Raw genomic sequence first — 17,507 nt, 5'->3', positions numbered from 1 at the left:
TTCCGGTCCTGAACAGGCTGATGTGATCGCAGCGGCGGAGTAAGTCCTGGGCTGCGCAGAGACTGCACAAAATCTGTTTGTACAGCTCTGCTACACATGCGTTTGCACACTTGCACAGCTAAAATACACTCCGCCTGTAGGCGGCGACTATCTGATCGCAGCAGTGCAAAAATCCCTTGCTAGTGATCTGGTCTGAATTAGGCCCTAAGTGACACTTCTTAAAGAGGGAATATGACCCTGCAGTGTAAAATGAAGACTTTTCGTACAAGACCCAGACAAGCGTAAAAATTAACTAGAACAATCTACGGAGTACTCAGTACACTTAGTAAATGAATGTGATGCAATGGATAATGTTGTATTTCACCTACAGATGAAATTATTAAAACTTTCATAAAATATTTGCTGGAGATAAATTCTTTATTAGCAGTTTGTTCATATTCAGTAAAATATATACATTATATTTTATTGTTTGCAGAATTCTCTCCAGGGAGGATACATTTAGACGTTCTGAAAAAATAAGAAAATATATTTTTAGAACACATTCCCATATATTAGACTCTGACAACAGATAGCAGATACATCATGGCACTTGTATAACATTAGTGTAGACGCGAACACAACAAAAATGTAATTTTAGACATCACATCATTACATTTTTGTGTCTTTAGTAAGCAATAAAAATTTTAAAAGTCTAAAAAAAATGCACCATTTGCTTATGAGTGCAGTATGGGTAATGTATACAAATATGACATAGGCGCTCATTTTTCTGCTGATAAAAATTAGCTATTATTGAGATTTTAGCCCGATGGTCATTATCGGGCTATCCAGTTATTGTCCTTTTTTTATCAGTCAAAAAAATGTTCAATTTTTGTACGATAACAGAAGGGATCCGGGAAAAGTTCATGGACCCGTGTGTTTATCGTAACTCTGAGGGCTGGTTCTAAGGGATTATGCTTTACGTGCCTGGGGCACGCGCCTTAATGCAGAAACATTAAATGCAAATACAGCAACACGCTTTTTCCTAATTGATAGCGCATGGCTATATACTATTTGTTACATTCTATTACTTGGGTCATGTTGAAGTTATCATGCCAAAATCTAGAGATAAATGCACCATTCAGATGTCAACGACCCAATTCTAGATTTTTACATGATAAATGCACCATTCAGATGTAATTCACCCAAGTAATATAATGTAACAAGTAATACATAGCCAGGGGCAATCAATTAGGAAAAAGCTTGTTGCTGTATTTGCATTTAATGTTTTTGCATCCAATTTGTGGAAGCTGCTTTACTACAGTGAAACTTTCGAACAGACCAGAACAGCCGGACATGGTGCAAAATAACAAGGCTTGTAAGATCCGCAGCCACTGCCGGCATTATGTACACATTACAGACATACTTATATGTTTGAGTTGCGTTTGAAAAATATACTAGTACTTGACAGTGGCACTACAGCCAGAAGAAGAAGATGCCCATAGCAACCAATCAGCTCTAGCTATCATTTATATAGCACAGTCTATAAAACGACAGTTAAGCTAGGTGCACAGTATACGATAGTGTGTGCCAATCCTATAAAGCCTGTGATCCAATGGAGCGAATTTCTGATAGATCAGTGCGCACTGAGCTATTTCTTACTCAGTATGTACGGTCTTTTGATCTCTAAAATGGGATTGGGAGGTCAGGAATGATATATTGTGTACAGCACACACTCTATTGTTCTCCTGATCACAAGCATTGTGAGCGTTTATCGGCTAAAAGCGCTGTAACACTCCTGCAGACATACTATCAAATCCAACCGGCCAGATAATTGAATAGTGTGTACCCGCCTTTAAAATTGGTGCTTTGGGCAACTTCTCCACTTTATCTTTCTCGAAGATTTAATATATCTCTCATACTGTGTGCTAGTAAATACTGGCACTACTTTACACTTGTGATATCTTATAGGACTTTACTGTACTTCCCTGTGATGTACACTCCAGTTATGTCACTGTTCCAGCTATTATATGCAGGTGGCGCAATAACAGCTGGTTATATTTATATTATAGCATAAGAAGTAAAGCACTGTTATCTGGAACATTTATAATTGGCCACTTACGCTGTTGATCCAGGAGGTGAAAGCAGAGACTCTGGTAAACACTGATGGTTTCTGGTAGTAGTTACATCCAAGAGAGGATCCAAAGCTGACAATACCATGGACCTGGTACACACCGCTGACAGAGCAATTGAGGGGTCCACCAGAATCACCCTGAAGACAACAAAGATATTAACATTACACACTAATAATACAACAGTTCAGTAATTATAATACTTCATCAATTTCTTCCATTAGTATTTACCTTTTTAGACATTTCAAAGACCCTCTATCATTATTCAGACCATGATGTAATCCTTACAATCTTTTATGCATCTTATATCATTTATATACATAATAGTAGATACAATTTGCTAGTAGTGGGATTTCTAATCTTTACTAAACTTTATATGAACTGGGTGGTATTTATACATTTCTCTATCGTCCTAAGTGGATGCTGGGGTTCCTGAAAGGACCATGGGGAATAGCGGCTCCGCAGGAGACAGGGCACAAAAAAGTAAAGCTTTACTAGGTCAGGTGGTGTGCACTGGCTCCTCCCCCTATGACCCTCCTCCAGACTCCAGTTAGATTTTGTGCCCGAACGAGAAGGGTGCAATCTAGGTGGCTCTCCTAAAGAGCTGCTTAGAGAAAGTTTAGTTTAGGTTTTTTTTCTTTACAGTGAGTCCTGCTGGCAACAGGATCACTGCAACGTGGGACTTAGGGGGAAAGTAGTAAACTCACCTGCATGCAGAGTGGATTTGCTGCTTGGCTACTGGACACCATTAGCTCCAGAGGGATCGAACACAGGCCCAGCCGTGGAGTCCGGTCCCGGAGCCGCGCCGCCGACCCCCTTGCAGATGCTGAAGCGTGAAGAGGTCCGGAAACCGGCGGCTGAAGACTCCTCAGTCTTCATAAGGTAGCGCACAGCACTGCAGCTGTGCGCCATTTTCCTCTCAGCACACTTCACTGGGCAGTCACTGAGGGTGCAGAGCGCTGGGGGGGGGCGCTCTGAGAGGCAAATATAAACCTTATACAAGGCTAAAAATACCTCACATATAGCCCATAGGGGCTATATGGAGATATTTAACCCCTGCCTGACTGGAAAAATAGCGGGAGAAGAACCCGCCGAAAAAGGGGCGGGGCCTATCTCCTCAGCACACGGCGCCATTTTCTGTCACAGCTCCGCTGGTCAGAACGGCTCCCAGGTCTCTCCCCTGCACTGCACTACAGAAACAGGGTAAAACAGAGAGGGGGGGCACATTAATGGCTATATATATATATATTAAAGCAGCTATAAGGGAGCACTTAATATAAGGATATCCCTTGTATATATAGCGCTTTGTGGTGTGTGCTGGCAGACTCTCCCTCTGTCTCCCCAAAAGGGCTAGTGGGTCCTGTCTTCATTAGAGCATTCCCTGTGAGTTTGCGGTGTGTGTCGGTACGTGGTGTCGACATGTATGAGGACGATATTGGTGTGGAGGCGGAGCAATTGCCAAATATGCAGATGTCACCCCCCAGGGGGTTGACACCAGAATGGATGCCTTTATTTGTGGAATTACGTGATGGTTTATCTTCCCTTAAACAGTCAGTTGAGGACATGAGGCGGCCGGACAATCAATTAATGCCTGTCCAGGCGCCTCAAACACCGTCAGGGGCTGTAAAACGCCCTTTGCCTCAGTCGGTCGACACAGACCCAGACACGGGCACTGATTCCAGTGACGACGGTAGAAATTCAAACGTATTTTCCAGTAGGGCCACACGTTATATGATTTTGGCAATGAAGGAGACGTTACATTTAGCTGATACTACAGATACCGTAAAACAGGGTATTATGTATGGTGTGAAAAAACTACAAACAGTTTTTCCTGAATCAGAAGAATTAAATGACGTGTGTGATGAAGCGTGGGTTGCTCCTGATAAAAAGTTGATAATTTCAAAAAAGTTATTGGCATTATACCCTTTCCCGCCAGAGGTTAGGGCGCGCTGGGAAACACCCCCTAAGGTGGACAAGGCGCTCACACGCTTATCCAAACAAGTGGCGTTACCCTCTCCTGAGACGGCCGCACTTAAGGATCCATCAGATAGAAAGATGGAAGTTATTCAAAAGAATATATACACACATGCAGGTGTTATACTACGACCAGCTATAGCAACTGCCTGGATGTGCAGTGCTGGAGTAGTTTGGTCAGAATCCCTGATTGAAAATATTGATACCCTAGATAGGGACAATGTTTTACTGTCGTTAGAACAAATAAAGGATGCATTTATCTATATGCGTGATGCACAGAGGGATATTTGCACACTGGCATCTCGGGTGAGTGCTATGTCCATTTCAGCCAGAAGAGCCTTATGGACACGACAGTGGACAGGCGATGCGGATTCAAAACGTCACATGGAGGTTTTGCCGTATAAAGGGGAGGAGTTATTTGGAGTTGGTCTATCAGACTTGGTGGCCACGGCTACTGCCGGGAAATCCACTTTTTTACCTCAAGTCACTCCCCAACAGAGAAAGGCACCGACCTTTCAACCGCAGCCTTTTCGCTCCTACAAAAATAAGAGAGCAAAGGGCTTGTCGTACCTGCCACGAGGCAGAGGAAGAGGGAAGAGACACCAACAGGCAGCTCCTTCCCAGGAACAGAAGCCCTCCCCGGCTCCTGCAAAAACCTCAGCATGACGCTGGGGCCTCTCAAGCGGACTCGGGGACAGTGGGGGGCCGTCTCAAAAATTACAGCGCGCAGTGGGCTCACTCGCAGGTAGACCCCTGGATCCTGCAGATAATATCTCAGGGGTACAGGTTGGAACTAGAGACGGATCCTCCTCATCGTTTCCTGAAGTCTGCCTTACCAACCGTCTCTTCCGAAAGGGAGAGGGTGTTGGAAGCCATTCACAAGCTGTACGCTCAGCAGGTGATAGTCAAAGTACCCCTATTACAACAAGGAAAGGGGTATTATTCCACTCTATTTGTGGTACCGAAGCCGGATGGCTCGGTAAGGCCTATTCTAAATCTGAAGTCCTTGAACCTCTACATAAAAAAGTTCAAGTTCAAGATGGAGTCACTCAGAGCAGTGATAGCGAACCTGGAAGAAGGGGACTTTATGGTATCCTTGGACATCAAGGATGCGTATCTACACGTTCCGATTTACCCCGCACACCAGGGGTACCTCAGGTTCATTGTTCAAAACTGTCACTATCAGTTTCAGACGCTGCCGTTCGGATTGTCCACGGCGCCTCGGGTCTTTACCAAGGTAATGGCCGAGATGATGATTCTTCTTCGAAGAAAAGGCGTATTAGTTATCCCATACTTGGACGATCTCCTAATAAGGGCAAGGTCCAGAGAACAGCTGGAGACAGCTTTAGCACTATCTCAAGAGGTGCTAAGACAACACGGGTGGATTCTGAATATTCCAAAATCCCATTTAATCCCGACAACTCGTCTGCTGTTCCTAGGAATGATTCTGGACACGGTTCAGAAAAAGGTTTTCCTTCCAGAGGAAAAAGCCAAGGAGTTATCCGATCTGGTCAGGAACCTCCTAAAACCAGGAAAAGTGTCAGTACATCAATGCACAAGAGTCCTGGGAAAAATGGTGGCTTCTTACGAAGCAATTCCATTCGGCAGATTCCATGCAAGAATATTCCAAAGGGATCTGTTGGACAAATGGTCAGGGTCGCATCTGCAGATGCACCTGCGAATAACCCTGTCACCAAAGACAAGGGTGTCACTTCTGTGGTGGTTGCAGAAGGCTCACCTATTAGAAGGCCGCAGATTCGGCATTCAGGATTGGATCCTGGTGACCACGGACGCCAGCCTGAGAGGCTGGGGAGCAGTCACACAAGGAAGAAACTTCCAGGGAGTATGGACGAGTCTGGAAAAGTCTCTTCACATAAACATTCTGGAACTAAGAGCAATCTACAATGCTCTAAGCCAGGCGGAACTTCTCCTGCAAGGAAAGCCGGTGTTGATTCAGTCGGACAACATCACGGCGGTCGCCCATGTAAACAGGCAGGGCGGCACAAGAAGCAGGAGTGCAATGGCAGAAGCTGCCAAGATTCTTCGCTGGGCGGAGAATCACGTGATAGCACTGTCAGCAGTGTTCATCCCGGGCGTGGACAACTGGGAAGCAGACTTCCTCAGCAGACACGATCTTCATCCGGGAGAGTGGGGTCTACATCCAGAAGTCTTCAACATGTTAATAGACCGTTGGGAAAGACCAATTGTAGACATGATGGCGTCTCGCCTCAACAAGAAACTGGACAAATATTGCGCCAGGTCAAGAGATCCACAGGCAATAGCTGTGGACGCACTGGTAACTCCTTGGGTGTACCAGTCAGTGTATGTGTTTCCTCCTCTGCCGCTCATACCAAAGGTATTGAAGATCATACGGCAAAGAAGAGTAAGAACAATACTAGTGGTTCCGGATTGGCCGAGAAGGACTTGGTATCCGGAACTTCAAGAGATGCTCACGGACGAACCGTGGCCTCTACCTCTGAGAAGGGACCTGCTACAGCAGGGTCCCTGTCTTTTTCAAGACTTACCGCGGCTGCGTTTGACGGCATGGCGGTTGAACGCCAGATCCTAAAAGGGAAAGGCATTCCAGAAGAAGTCATTCCTACCTTGATTAAGGCACGGAAGGAAGTCACCGTGAAACATTATCACCGCATTTGGCGAAAATATGTAGCGTGGTGCGAGGATCGGAGGGTTCCGACGGAGGAATTCCAACTGGGTCGTTTCCTACATTTCCTGCAATCAGGATTATCTATGGGTCTCAAATTGGGATCCATTAAGGTTCAAATTTCGGCCCTGTCAATATTCTTCCAAAAAGAATTGGCCTCTGTCCCTGAGGTCCAGACTTTTGTCAAGGGAGTACTGCATATACAGCCTCCTGTGGTGCCTCCGGTGGCACCGTGGGATCTAAATGTAGTTTTAGATTTCCTCAAATCCCATTGGTTTGAACCATTGAAAAAGGTGGATTTGAAATATCTCACATTGAAAGTGACTATGTTACTAGCCCTGGCCTCTGCCAGGAGAGTATCTGAATTGGCGGCTTTATCTTATAAAAGTCCTTATCTAATCTTCCATTCGGATAGGGCAGAACTGCGGACTCGTCCGCATTTTCTCCCTAAAGTGGTATCAGCATTTCATCTGAACCAACCTATTGTGGTGCCTGCGGCCACTAGCGACTTGGAGGACTCCAAGTTGTTGGACGTTGTCAGAGCCTTAAAAATATACATTGCAAGGACGGCTGGAGTCAGAAAATCTGACTCGCTGTTTATATTGTATGCACCCAACAAGTTGGGCGCACCTGCTTCTAAGCAGTCGATTGCTCGTTGGATTTGTAACACAATTCAACTTGCACATTCTGTGGCAGGCCTGCCACAGCCTAAAACTGTAAAAGCCCACTCCACAAGGAAGGTGGGCTCATCTTGGGCGGCTGCCCGAGGGGTCTCGGCATTACAACTCTGCCGAGCAGCTACGTGGTCGGGGGAGAACACGTTTGTAAAATTTTACAAATTTGATACCCTGGCAAAGGAGGACCTGGAGTTCTCTCATTCGGTGCTGCAGAGTCATCCGCACTCTCCCGCCCGTTTGGGAGCTTTGGTATAATCCCCATGGTCCTTTCAGGAACCCCAGCATCCACTTAGGACGATAGAGAAAATAAGAATTTACTTACCGATAATTCTATTTCTCGGAGTCCGTAGTGGATGCTGGGCGCCCATCCCAAGTGCGGATTATCTGCAATACTTGTACATAGTTATTGTTAACTAATTCGGGTTATTGTTAAGGAGCCATCTTTAAGAGGCCCTTTCTGTTGTCATACTGTTAACTGGGTTTAGATCACAAGTTGTACGGTGTGATTGGTGTGGCTGGTATGAGTCTTACCCGGGATTCAAAATGCCTCCCTTATTGTGTATGCTCGTCCGGGCACAGTACCTAACTGGAGTCTGGAGGAGGGTCATAGGGGGAGGAGCCAGTGCACACCACCTGACCTAGTAAAGCTTTACTTTTTTGTGCCCTGTCTCCTGCGGAGCCGCTATTCCCCATGGTCCTTTCAGGAACCCCAGCATCCACTACGGACTCCGAGAAATAGAATTATCGGTAAGTAAATTCTTATTTTCTAGGTCTATTAAAAGAGCAGTAGACACAACTTACATTGCAGGAAGATCTGACTCCATCACCACCAGCACAGATCATAGTGGTCTTGACAGTGGAGCCCCACCAGGCACTAGTAGAGCAGGTTGCGTGGGCAACAACGGGCAGAGTGGCCTGCTGGAGGATGGTGGCAAGAGATCCATTACCTGCACAGGAAGGCAAGTTAATATTATGAAAATAATAAAAATAATAACGTAGCATTACTTTCCTCCAGTGGTGTAAGTTCGTCTTAATCGCAGGGAGGCAATATATCCCCCTCCCCCCCCCCCCATCATTGGTAGATAGAGATATAGATAGATACTAAGTAGAGGCCTCACACACTCATTGCCCCACAGCCTCACACACGCACACGTGGCATCATAACCTCACACAGTTACTGTTTCCACACACACTGCTGCATAGCCTCACACACAAACATACGATGCTGCATAGTCACACACACATCATTTCTGAACACAAAACAGTTTCTTGCTCTAGATGGAATTCATTCTTGTTGCGGCCCTGCCCACTAACGTGCGACTGAGAGTGGAGCCAAGTGTCAGTAACTCTCTGTACAAGCTGCACTGATCCGCACACTGCCCTTAGTCCCTACTCACATGTCCTATGTGAGGTACTTCCCCAGCCTACCCTCTGTGTGTTTTCACCTTGCATCCCCTGGCTGGCTGATTTTTGGTGAGCCAACCAGCCAGATCCACTGCAAGAACTTTCACATGGGGGTGGAGTCCCCAGCGCCGATCTCTCAGCCAGCTGTACTGAGCTGATGCACGGTCCTCAGCGCTGAGCTCCTCTCTGCCACCTGTGCCCCTGTCTACTAGGCTAATACAGAGCTGGCAGGTGACTGCGGCTGCTACGCCTTGAGCCAACACTGCGGATGGTGCTCCACTGGGCCCCCATGTCACACATCAGCACACGGAGCTGTGGAGATAATGGAGGAGAAGTGACCCTTTTGCTGCAGGAGCTCAGCGGCAGCCGTCTCCATTGTCTCTGGCAGTTCCACCACTGCTTTCTTCAATATTAGGTGCTCTTGAGGAAGAGATCTAAGGCATACATGCCTACCTGACCCTCTCCATGAGGGAGAAAATGCTCTGTTCCTGGGCTTTCCTGGTAATGTATGATTGCCATCACCTGTGGTGAGCTAGGTAATTGATAAGAAAGGTGTTTCACCACAGGTGATGGCAATCATACATTACCAGGAAAGTCCAGGAACAGAACATTTTCTCCCTCATGGAGAGGGTCAGGTAGGCAAGTATGATCTAAGGTCACATCAGAGGCTGTCCTGAACTTTTAGTTAGTCAGTTTAATTAGATTCCTCTGATGAAACTGCTCAATTATTCCCTTTGTTTATTTTTTTATGTCATTTATATTTATTTATAAAGTATAGTTTTTCATCATTCTTATATTTTTCTTTTCTCTTTTATTGTACTTACACTTCTGACAAAGGGTCTAGCGTGCAGGGGGCCGCCCAGCAAAGGGCAAGTCCGCCCCGCATGCTGGGTCTTCCCCCTCACTGAAATGTTTTGGGTCGCAGCAGCTTCGTGTGACATCACGCAGCTGCCGTGGCTCGTCCCACAAACGGTCTGCACACAACTCCATTGTCCGGACCATGCCCCGCCAACACCACCTACACCATCACTAAAACACAGTGGGGATGCCCCGTCCCTCACCAATACTTAAACTGCCATCGCATGCAATCGCAGTTTAAGTCCTCACGCATGTGCGAAGTGGCGTGCTAGCATGCACAGAAGTCCGGAAATCACGAAATAGCGATTTCTGCACTTCTACTATTCAAGCTGAATCGGTCCCAATGTTCAAAACAGATATCTAACAAAAATAATACATAGACATGTCCTTTATTAAAAATGTTATATTGCTCATCTGCCTTTTGCAGTGTAGTCCCTCCAGTTACATACCACTATAAAATCTAGCCCATTTTACAGATAAAGTTTTACACAGAGAACTTACTGGAGAGTAATCCCCATCCTGTAACAACGCAGTTGTAGTTGTGTGCCAGGGTAACACCACTAGCGGGCAGTGTTGCCACTTTCACAGCATTGTTCAGGGTAGCGCTGGAAGCCAGCCAGAGGATAGCAATATCATTGCTGCAAAAATACAAATATTGAGAAACTTTTAATAAGTTAAGTAAACATTTATAATCTCAAGCACTTAGGTGACTACCATCACTAATCTGATAGGGATGGCCATCAAAGGGTCTACCATCAATGGTGACATCAGTGTTTTACATCGATGGCAGGAAGCCGTCAATGATGAGCCATTAATGGTTTACACCATTGATGACCATTACACATAGTGCAGGCACTGGTTCTCACCTAGGGGTAAATTTACTAAGATGGGAGTTCTATTTAAGATGGGATGTTGCCCATAGCAACCTTGTAGTCAGTAAAATTGCACATGCATCTGCCAGTGCTCACTTTGTACATTTTGCCTAGTACAGATGTTATACTATCTTTTCACATCCACTACAAAGTCTTAGTTACAGTAACTATGATAATCTTTTCCTATTATAGTTTCTTACCCAGCAGCAACATTGTTGGTATTCCAGCTGGCATGCTTCCTGATGGAAGACACGGAAATGTACTGTTCAGTGCCATCATTAGCACTGAGGCTGTGATCTCCCAGAGCCACACGGAATGAGACTACTCTGTTGCAGAGGATGAGAAGAAGGAACATGGAATTTTCAGTGTGTGTTGTCAGTCATTTTCTAAAGCATGAACCCAAATATCTTCATCAGTTTTATAGTAATATGAGAACCACAGCACAACAACTGTATGTGCTAATTACTTAAGGAACCAGTTATATTGCATTGAATACAGTATATACAGGGTGGGTTTAGTTATCTAGCATAATTTGCAGAACAGTGAGATCCCTCAATAGGGATCTGCAGCACTACAAAATATACTCTAATACAGGGGTGTCAAACTTGAGGGCTGCATTCGGCCTTATCACATTCTTTTGCGCCCGCGGGCAGTGGGCCTTTTGCAACCTGTTGGCAGGGGTTAACTTGGGCTGGAACGGGGCGGAACTGCATCCTCCGCATTCCGCCTCCATCTGCCCATGGTGATGTTGTCCTGCTGCCTTCACTGCCCATCAGCACCCATGCGGTGGTGTGAAGCACACAGCAAGGAACCGAGAGCCTTAACAGAAAGCCACAGACTCTCAAGCTGCAGCCCTGACCACCAGAGCCCTTAAAGCCAGAGCCCTTACGTCCTGACCCCTGAAGCAGCATGGCCACGAAGGAGCATCTTGCTAATGTAAGTCTCTGAGGTATTCTGCACAGGGTATGGGGGTGCAATGAAAGCATTATGTGTATCAGGCACTATACTGGAGGACATTATGTGTAACTGACACTATACTGGGAAAAATTATGTGTAACTGGCACTATACTGGGGGACATGATGTGTAACTGGCACTATACTGGGGGACATGATGTGTAACTGGCACTATACTGGGGGACATGATGTGTAACTGGCACTATACTGAGGGACATGATGTGTAACTGGCACTATACTGGGGGACATGATGTGTAACTGGCACTATACTGAGGGACATGATGTGTAACTGGCACTATACTGGGGGACATGATGTGTAACTGGCACTATACTGGGATACATTATGTGTAACTGGCACTATATTGGAGCATGCAGGAAATCTTTAGTGTAACTCTTCAGGTGTTTAAGTTATATTAATTAATCTGACATATCAATAGGCCTAATTCATGTTTGTATGCAACTGCAAATACAATTGTGATTTTCTTGGCTACAGAATTGCTAATGTTAACTAGTGAAGCTGCTGCCCAGGGATGAAAAAAGACGCTCACTGGAGCTATCTCAAAATCATTTGCAATTGTGTACACATGCTCTACGCAAAAATGAGGAACATTTGGTCTAAGGGTTGCCCTATGGCAGACTGGCCTCAGCAGTAGTGACACTGGCGCCATGTTTCTCTGTGTACATGATCGCAGGTTCGTGCAGATACACACCACAGAAACGGCCATGAAACGTCTGCGTTTTTTCCAACCACCCCACAAACATCCCGCTTACACTTCCAAATGGTCAGTCCCTGTCAATCACTTTTCTATGAAATCCTCATTTCAAGCGAGGTTACAGCGGTACATTGGTGCATGTGTATTGCAATCTCAGCGCATGCGCAGTCTGCCGATAATCGCTCCGTTGTGTGATGATCGGGCATTGCGTACAAACCTGAAGTAGACCCAATGTCCAGTAGTGAGTCTTTAATGGCTTGCTGGTAAGAACCCTTCCCTTGAAAATATTAACAATTAAATTAAGCTTTAACAATACATATTATACTAGTGATCTTTCAGGGGACTATTCACTGTAAACAAGCCAGTCTGTTACCTGTCCACGCAGTGAGCAGCAGTCAGCACACGGTTAGCACGGATCAGGGAAGCTCCACAGGTGTGGTACCAGCTGCTGCCAGAGAGATACTGGAGAGATACCTGGAGGAACACAAAAACAGGACATTACTATATGACACAATTAACTGAATAATAAAACCTTGGATATAATGATCAATACATGCTTCTTAATACCTGATCCTACAAAGCATAATAATAGGATGAAATAAAACATATGAATGGAAGTTGTGCTCAAATGACAGTTTTGTCAATCAGGCAGAGGCATTTGCAGCCAATGCGATCACATCACATTCAGTGGCCACGCAGGACAGTACCTGCGTATGCGCACTGCCAACACCAGGGTTATTGCAGTCGCATCGCTTGATGATGTAACCTGAATAACCCCCATGGTATGCTTGTTTCAAGATACAGTCAACCATCCATTTAGGGAACACAGGGGTTAATGTAGAGTTTGATGGAAGCACTCTTTTTTAGTTTGCATAAAAAATACATTTCCGTAGAGTGCGTGTGCACACTAAAGATGTGCACTTTGTTCATCTGCAGATCAAGTCGCATCTTACGGGTGTGGTATGGTATGCCGGCGGTCGGGCTCCCGGCGATCAGCATACCGGCGCCGGGTGCCCGACCGCCGGCTTACCGACAGTGTGGCGAGCGCAAATGAGCCCCTTGCGGGCACGGTGGTGCGCTACGCACGCCACGCTATTTTATTCTCCCTCCAGGGGGGTCGTGGACCCCCACGAGGGAGAATAAGTGTCGGTATGCCGGCTGTCGGGATTTCGGCGCCGGTATATTGTGCGCCGGGATCCCGACAGCCGGCATACTGAAGACCACCCGCATCTTACAGTTACAGTAGTGATTGATAATGGCAGAGGGAAGGAGCTTCAGATATAGGATGAGTACAGTGATATATTCCTCATAAAGGTGACTTAAACATGGACACAGATGTGCTGTGTCTATCAGCAGGCATATCTCTTGAGGGTACCTGACCCGTGATGCATAATACACTGATGATAATAATAATTGGCTGATTGCGGATTACGTTCTCCAGTTGAAAAGGTTAAATTAATTTGTGGATATATGGCAGGTGTCTGTTCACATTTCTTACTTTTGAAACCTTAAACTGAATACACACTATAAGATTATCTGTCCAATCTTTCTGGTTAGAGACAAAATCTGTTATTGTATGGGAGCAAATGACAATCAACCATTTGCTTCCAAAGGCCAGAAAACAGACAAAAATGGACGTTCACACAAAATAGTGAATTCCATTTGATATAACCAATTTATCCTAACAACTATTTTTGCCCATTTTCTAGCTTTTGGGAGCAAATGGTTGATTGTCATTTGCTCCCATACTTTACCAGATTTTCACTCCAACCATAAAGATTGGACAGATAATCTTATCATGTGTATCCAGCTTCCATTGCGCCAATGAAGCAGCACAATAACACTGGTATGAGGATCTGTGGGTGTGTTTCTAATTAGTCACTGTTTGATTGCTTACGTCTTGGAGCCACATTTAAATAACTGCAATTGCACACTATATAAAAATACATTTTCTTAAAATGATACTCAGGAAATAAGGATAAAGGAGAACATTGTTGTGGGTCTTTTGGGCACTACAACACTAGGCGCATTTAAATAGTAACTACATGCATATAGCCGTAGCTTGAGCTGCAACTGCATTTTTTGGGGGGAGAAATTTTTCACATGGCCCAGAGGTGTTTATTTCGCTCTCGTGGAACCTACATTCAAGCAGCAGTGAACAAAAGCTTGATGAACTCTGAATGCTACTTATGATGTTTATGGTATATCTAGTGCTCTGTATATTGTCTGTGTGTAATACCCCTTTTACACTCGCAGTGAAAGGTCATTCCCGGGAATGTGTCCCAGTATATTTGCCGGGACACATTCCCGGGAATGACCCTTTCACATTAGCGGGCCGACCCGGCATATTGCCGGTTTGGTGACGTCACCGCTGCCTCTAGCGGAGGCGGTGCTTGGAGATAATCTTCTCCAAACACCGCCTCCTATGCAGAGAACGGGTGCCGGGTCGCCTTGACCCGGTATACCCGTTCACACTGCACAGCTTCCCGGGACGGTCCCGGATTCAACCCAGGTCGAGACCTGGGTTGAAATCCCGGTATGCTCCTCCTGGGAAATTGTCCCTGTACCCATTCACACTTACAAAAATCCAGGGATGATGCGCGTTCACGTGCAATATCCCGGGATTTTTCTGTGAGTGTAAAAGGGGTATAAGATACACAGCTAGAAAGCCAGATGTAAATTCTGTCCTACTCACCTGCCATGGCCAGGCATTCTTTGCTGCATTACTTCCTCCTACCACACGTCCATTTTGATTTTCTTCCAAATATTGGATATTATCCTCGTGACAATATCCTTTAGGCAGAGAAAACAGATATTGAATATTACTACTTATTTAAAACATGCCTTAGATTTTTTTTTTAGTTCTTTTTGCTCTCTAAAATAATATTTGAGAGGTGTTTTAAATCAAAATATTTTAGTTGCTCATAATACAGGTCAAGTATTGTGTACATTTATGTTCATGTGGTCACTCTATTTTCCCTTCATGGTACAGGTCATTTGAAATTTGTGGATGACATTTTATCCTTTTGGGGTATCACTGTCCTTGTCTAGTGGGAAGGGGCATGACCTCATGGTAAGGTTTGGGGCATCTCATCGTGACCCCCATTTTTCTTTACTTCGGTGGTCCCGGAGATGCTTGGCTGCCCCCGCTGACTCTGTCTGCAGTGCCAGTTCCTACACTGTGACAGTGCAGTGCAACACTTGGCTCCTGTCACTGAGAAGGAGACGCATTTTGGTGTCACACCTCGGTGGGTGATATTCGGGTGCAGCCCAGACCCTCCTAATAATGCCACTGCCTTTAGTTCCAGTTTCTATAATAAGTAGTTTGGAATTTATATATCAATAACTCCAGTTTATTTTTTAACAAATATAATTGCAGTTAAAGAAAAAAAATACAATATAAAATTCAGTATGATATTCTTACAAATTGGAAAACAGAGGTTTCCTCAGATCAATAAAATTTTAAAACTGGTGAAATCAATAATGTGTGCACAGGGCTGTAAAGACATGTGCATTTGGGAGGCTTTGGTCTGATCAGTCTGGGGGTTGCAAAGACTGGGGCTTCCTGTGAATAAATGATACATCTTTAAAGTGGCCCACTAACATGCTCAGATGAGCAGAGTGGGGAACTCCGAGACTAGTATTGCACTAGGCCTAGGAGCAGCCACACAAGGAAGGCATATCTGCTACTAAGGGGAAGTGGGTCATAAAGTAGTTTTACCTACTGCAACTGCATAGCTCTGTTTTTTTATCTATTATTTATGATCAGGTACAAGAGGCACTGCAAATATATAAAAGCAGCTGCTCTTGCCACAATTGCCACCATTTTGATTTTTTTCTAGGAACAATTTGCATCTACAGTGGTTGGAATACAGTCAGGATACCGACGTTTGGGATCACGGCAGTCAAAATGTCAACACCAGAATCCTGACATTGCTCAGGAAGGCCGATGCTGCCACTCCGGCATGGATCGCAATCCCGACCACCGGGATCCCAACCGAGGGCTTGCTGGTGCTGAGAAGAGGTAAGCCACCGGTGGTTAGGGTTTGGCAGCCTCAGGGAGGGTTAGGGTTAGGCTGCGAGGGAGGGAGGGTTAGGTTTAGGCTGCAGGAAAGGGTGGTTAAGGTTAGGTACCACCAGGGAGACTTAGGGTTAGGCTGCGGGGAGGTAATATGTAATTTTGAAGAAGGGATGAAGACACTGATGGGGAAAACAAAGGACTTGGGTGAAGAAAAAAGGACATCCTTCAGAATTTGGCCACCACTGAACAAGCTAATTATCAGTAATTCTTTCAGTAGTAATTGTATCAAGGTGATTCAAAAAATTACAACATTTTCAGGAATTGCTTCTAAAGATTTACCTGTGTACATAGAGTATACATGTGCTTAGATAATAAAACTTACCGCAAAGGACAAGAGCAGCCAATACAAGAAGCCTGAGCATTGTGAGATGATTCCTGGGGAATGTTCTGTAAAGACCTAACAGTAGTTTCTCCCCTTTTATACCACTGAAAAAGGCGTCAACATATAGTGAGAATATCTCCAGGTGATACAGGTAAAACAGCTGGTAAATGAATTTCCAAGGCTCCCTGAAGGACAAATATGGAGATATGTATGTGTGCATGTATATATAACACATCCTAGATCTGAATGAATGAAATATTCTTATTAAATACTTTGTTCTTTACATAGTTGAATGTGCTGACAACAAAATCACACAAAAATTATCATTGGAAATCAAATTTATTAACCCATGGAGGTCTGGATTTGGAGTCACACTCAAAATTAAAGTGGATAAACACACTACAGGCTGATCCAACTTTGATGTAATGTCCTTAAAACAAGTCAAAATGAGGCTCAGTAGTGTGTGTGGCCTCCACGTGCCTGTATGACCTCCCTACAATGCCTGGGCATGCTCCTGATGAGGTGGCGGATGGTCTCCTGAGGGATCTCCTCCCAGACCTGGACTAAAGCATACGCCAACTCCTGGACAGTCTGTGGTGGATGGAGCGAGACATGATGTCCCAGATGTGCTCAATTGGATTCAGGTCTGGGGAACGGGCGGGCCAGTCCATAGCATCAATGCCTTCGTCTTGCAGGAACTGCTGACACACTCCAGCCACATGAGGTCTAGCATTGTCTTGCATTAGGAGGAACCCAGGGCCAACCGCACCAGCATATGGTCTCACAAAGGGTCTGAGGATCTCATCTCGGTACCTAATGGCAGTCAGGCTACCTCTGGCGAGCACATGGAGGGCTGTGCGCCCCCCCAAAGAAATGCCACCC

The 17,507-nt window shown here is 45.2% G+C and overlaps 1 protein-coding gene across 1 annotated transcript; it reads right to left on the bottom strand.

Annotated features, from left to right (window-relative positions):
• Window positions 1-498: 498 nt before the first annotated feature.
• On the bottom strand, window positions 499-16,665 carry LOC134991200 (chymotrypsin-like elastase family member 1). The gene is made up of 8 exons (XM_063950734.1): window positions 16,626-16,665; window positions 14,918-15,015; window positions 12,596-12,696; window positions 10,756-10,881; window positions 10,185-10,321; window positions 8,223-8,368; window positions 2,099-2,248; window positions 499-507 (listed from the first exon to the last, which is right to left on the bottom strand). The coding sequence occupies exons 1-8, from the start codon at window positions 16,663-16,665 to the stop codon at window positions 499-501; spliced, it is 807 nt and encodes a 268-aa protein (XP_063806804.1).
• Window positions 16,666-17,507: the final 842 nt, after the last annotated feature.

This window comes from Pseudophryne corroboree, chromosome 2, assembly GCF_028390025.1.
Source record: "Pseudophryne corroboree isolate aPseCor3 chromosome 2, aPseCor3.hap2, whole genome shotgun sequence".
NCBI classification, from domain to species: Eukaryota; Metazoa; Chordata; class Amphibia; order Anura; family Myobatrachidae; genus Pseudophryne; species Pseudophryne corroboree.
Note: the sequence above shows the minus strand (reverse complement) of the source record. Positions and strands in the feature narration are given on the sequence as shown.

Bases quoted from the DNA above. Each gene is read 5' to 3' on its own strand.
- LOC134991200 (XM_063950734.1), bottom strand. From the start codon at position 16,665: ATGCTCAGGCTTCTTGTATTGGCTGCTCTTGTCCTTTGCG. The intron at 12,697-14,917 runs GTGAGTAGGACA...GTGTTCCTCCAG, and splicing joins AGAATGCCTGGCCATGGCAG to GTATCTCTCCAGTATCTCTC. The intron at 10,322-10,755 runs GTAAGAAACTAT...GTATTTTTGCAG, and splicing joins ACCAACAATGTTGCTGCTGG to CAATGATATTGCTATCCTCT.